At 42.4% G+C, this 4,630-nt stretch overlaps 1 protein-coding gene across 1 annotated transcript; it reads right to left on the bottom strand.

Annotated features, from left to right (window-relative positions):
- Positions 1-1,888: 1,888 nt before the first annotated feature.
- Positions 1,889-2,958, bottom strand: LOC126184946 (piggyBac transposable element-derived protein 4-like). The gene is made up of 2 exons (XM_049927620.1): positions 2,064-2,958; positions 1,889-1,977 (listed from the first exon to the last, which is right to left on the bottom strand). Exons 1-2 carry the CDS (start codon positions 2,956-2,958, stop codon positions 1,889-1,891), a joined length of 984 nt encoding a protein of 327 aa, XP_049783577.1.
- Between the last annotated feature and the right edge of the window lie 1,672 nt (positions 2,959-4,630).

Below are 4,630 nucleotides of genomic sequence, written 5' to 3'. Positions count from 1 at the left end.
AGGACGATGTATTGAATCTGGACGGAACGTGAGTGTTCCATCGTCATTAGGAGACCCTGAACGTTACAATTAACCATCAGTTTTGCGACGGATTCGAAAATCTAAACTCACAGGAGACGGACCATAAGGTGCCCCAGGCAGCAATATCCCCTTGGAGACAAGTCGGCTGGAGGACGATATATTGAATCTCGTCGCAATTTGAGTGTTCCCTCGTCATTAGGAAGCCCTCAACGTTACAATTACGTATCAGTTTTGCGTCCGATTCGAAAATCTAGACTCATAAGAGACGGACCATAAGGTGCCCGAGGCAGCAATATCCCCTTGGAGACAAGTCGGCTGGAGGACGATGTATTGAATCGCGATGCCATTTGAGTGTTCCATCGTGATTATGAAGCCCCGAAAGTTACAATTAACTATCAGTTTTGCATCCGATTCGAAAATCTAGTCTCACAGGAGACGGACTATAAAGTGCCCGAGACAGCAGCATATCTTGGAGACAAGTCGGCTGGAGGACGATGTATTGAATCGCGACAACATTTGAGTATTCCATCGTCATTAGGAGGCCCTGAATGTTACAATTAACATCAGTTTGGAGTCGGATTCGAGAATCTAGACTCACAGGAGACGGACCATAAGGTGCCCGAGGCAGCTATAACCCCTTGGAGACAAGTCGGCTGAAGGACGACGTGTTGAATCGCGATGCAATTTGAGTTTTCCATCGCCATTAGGAGGACCTGAACGTTACAATTAACTATCAGTTTTGCATCCGATTCGAAAATCTAGACTCACAGGAGACGGACCATAAGGTGCCCGAGGCAGCAATATCCCCTTGGAGACAAGTCGGCTGGAGGACAATGTATTGAATCTGGACGGAATGTGAGTGTTCCATTGTCATCAGGAGGCCCTGAATGTTACAATTAACTCTTTGATGCACAGATTTTATGTTTAATTAATTTTTTAATAAAACATGCATTTTCTATGTCTGGTGGGGTTGCTAATAAAGGAAAACATGAATTAAAATTTTTTATTGTATTGATTTTGGTTTTAGATGGTGGTATATATAATATACCACCATGCCACTTAGGGCCGTACCTAAAGTTTTTGAGATATCTTGGTTTGTGCTTGTAACTCACCTTTAAATTCTACTCTAAGCAGTAATAATTAGTATAATTAATGTAAAATAATTTTATTTCTGGCAATTGGTCATTTACAATACAAAATCAAATTACAAACCTTACAAATAAAATATGTTTCTTATTCCTTTTTGTGAAAATCTTGAAAGCACCTTTTTGTTTTGCTAAGGCACAAAGGCACTTTGCATTCAGCGCACATCCAGAAAGTGCGCACTTGCTTCTTTTTTGTACTGCATTTCGCACAACGTCTGGCGGTAGTACGCTCTGGCTGGTGGGATGAATTGTCGAGACGCTGGCGTGAGGAAACATATGGCTTGTTTTTCTTTACGTGGACTTGACTCTCATGAAGTCTAGATGGCCTCAATGGTGTTTTCTGGGTTACTAAGCTTTGCAGGATACTCATCCTGAAGACTTTGGCAGTCATTTTTTCTCTATCGCCTAGTTCCTTCCAAATTATATAGCTGTTGACGATACTGACATCAAGCAGGTGAAAGAATATTCGGTGCCACCACTTTTTACTTCTCCGGCTTATTTCATATGATTTTTTCAGTTGGTCGAACTTGTCGACATTGTTCATGTGTGCATTGTAATCCATCACTGCTTGAGGACAAGGTAGCTCTATGCGTGAACCATCTCTTTCACGGCGAGTCACTGTAGTAACTTCAGGACTGTGAAAATTTGAAAGGAGATGAACAGCTCTCTTATCTTTCCACTTCAAGTAGAGGATGCCACAGTTGCTGACCCTCCAGTCAAATTCACCTCTGCTTAATTCTTTGTCTGTTTTTAATTTGGGTAAATGTTTCCTTGTTGGTTGAACTGTCCCACAGGCATATATGTTTCTCTGCTGTAAACCAGCCAACAAGTTATAGCTATTGAAATAGTTGTCGAAATAAAGATAATGGCCTTTATTTACGAGTTCAGAGGACAAACTCAGCACTACATGCTCCCCAAGGCCTGTTTGCACTGTGTCACCTACTTTTCCGGTGTAAATATCAAATTTCAAGTTGTAAGAGGTCTTGTCACACAGCATCCACACTTTGTAACCACGCTTTATGGGTTTATCTCTCATGTATTGTTTCATACTGTTGCGGCCTTTGAATTTGATCATTGACTCATCAATTGCTAGGTGTTTGCTGGGTTGGTAACACTTGGAAAAAGATTCAGATAGTATCTTGATCACTGGTCGCAGCTTGTACAGTTTGTCATAACCTGGGTGTCCTTTTTCTGGATGCAATGTGTTATCATTCAGATGAATGTTCCTCAGTAACCATCCAAACCGATTTACTGCCATCAGAGATGCAATATAACGATCATGAAGTTCTGGGGCACTAGACCAGTAGTCTCTGTATGCTGGCATACGCTTTATACCCATCAAAATGTTGATTCCCAGGAAAGTTCGTATTTCATTGTCAGTTGTTGGAGTGAAAGACTTGCCAGATTGCGTCGCATATAAATTTGTTTGGAAAACGATTAGCTCAACTAGCTCTTTTGGAAATATTTTTTCGAATATATCGATAGGTTCTGGATCATCAATGTCCCTAATAAAAGCACTTGGTCCTGATTCACTGTCGAACTGCATTCCTGAGGTAGCATTGAATTGTTGTCCCCAAGTTGGCGCTGTGTCAGCAGCGCGTTTTGGCGGAGTGGACTCACTTTCTTCCTCGCTCTCTGAAACTTCGCCTTCAGACGACACAATAGCCTCCGCAACAATGCTTGCTTCATAATCAGATTCGTCATCTGTGGTGTCAACAGTGGAATCCTCGTCTGATGGAATTTCACACAATAATCGTTCGATTTCTTCATCTCGTAAGCCTCTTCTTGACATTTTCATTTTCAAACAACAGCCTGAATCCAAGTAAAGAATACGTAAGCAAAACAAAATGGAGAAAGAGCTAAAATAAGTCACAACACAATTAAAAACTAAACTTTGTAGCGGAGGATTTCGAATTTTATACTAGGAAACGAAATGCAATAGAATACTGCTACATGCACGGTGGTACAAATAATATACCACCAAAATAAATTGTATATAAATAACGGAAGATTGTGCATATGAATGTATACATGGGTTCATACCGTAGCTGTGACGTCCAAGATATGGAAAAAACACAGGCGCAACAAGAAATTCGTTATAAACCACTATTCACACGCAAAAACCATGCACAACTCAGCACGCAGCTTTCACAGTTGTAATCTATGCAATTCTTGGCGGGAACTGATTCCTTATAGGCAGTGAGTGCCATCTGTCTGATAAGTAGAGAACTAGGTGAGCATATTAGAGTGGTGGTCGTGCAGTTAAACCACTGTGCAAAGAGCCAAGAAAATTTTCAAAAGGTGGTATACTATGTATACCACCGTGCTCCAAAGAGTTAACCATCAGTTTTGCGTCCGATTCGAAAATCTAGACTCACAAGAGACGGACCATAAGGTGCCATAGGCAGCAATATCCACTTGAAGACAAGTCAGCTGGAGGACGATGTATTGAATCGCGATCCAATTTGAGTTTTCCATCGTCATTAGGCGACCCTGAACGTTACAATTAACTATCGGTTTTGCTTCCGATTCGAAAATCTTGACTCACAGGTAACGGAACATAAGGTGCCTGAGGCGGCAATATCCCCTTGGAGACCAGTCGGCTGGAGGAAGATTTATTGAATCGCGACGCAATTTGAGTTTTCCATCGTCATTAGGAGGCACTGAACGTTACAATTAACCATCAGTTTTGCGTCGGATTTGAAAATCTAGACTCACAGGAGACGGTCCATAAGGTGCCCCAGGCAGCAATATCCCCTTGGAGACTAGTCGGCTGGAGGACGATGTATTGAATCGCACATGCAATTTGAGTTTTCCATCGTCATTAGGAGGCCCTGAACGTTACAATTAACCATCAGTTTTGCGTCGGATTCGAAAATCTAGACTCACAGGCGACGGACCATAAGGTGCCTGAGGCAGCAATATCCCCTTGGAGACAAGTCGGCTTGAGGACGATGTATTAAATCGCGATGCAATTTGAGTTTTCCATCGTCATTAGCAGGCCCTGAACGTTACAATTAATCATCAGTTTTGCGTCGGATTCGAAAATCTAGACTCACAGGAGACGGATCATAAGGTGCCCGAGGCAGCAATACCACCTTGGAGTCGGCTGGAGGACGATGTATTGAATCGCGATGCAATTTGAGATTTCCATCGTCATTAGGAGGCCCTGAATGTTACAATTAACATCAGTTTTGCGTCGGATTCCAAAATCTAGACTCACAGGAGACGGACCATAAGGTGCCCGAGGTAGCAATATCCCCTTGGAGACAAGTCGAGTGGAGGACGATGTATTGATTCGTGATGCAATTTGAGATTTTCATCGCCGTTAAGAGGCCCTGAACGTTACAATTAACCATGAGTTTTGCGTCCGATTCGAAAATCTAGACTCACAGGAGTCGGACCATAAGGTGCCCGAGGCAGCAATATCCCCTTGGAGACAAGTCGGCTGGAAGACGATGTAT

The sequence above is a fragment of the Schistocerca cancellata genome, chromosome 4 (assembly GCF_023864275.1).
Source record: "Schistocerca cancellata isolate TAMUIC-IGC-003103 chromosome 4, iqSchCanc2.1, whole genome shotgun sequence".
In the NCBI taxonomy this organism is placed as follows: Eukaryota; Metazoa; Arthropoda; class Insecta; order Orthoptera; family Acrididae; genus Schistocerca; species Schistocerca cancellata.
The sequence above is the reverse complement of the archived record's forward strand: the minus strand, read 5'-3'. Positions and strand labels throughout refer to the sequence as shown.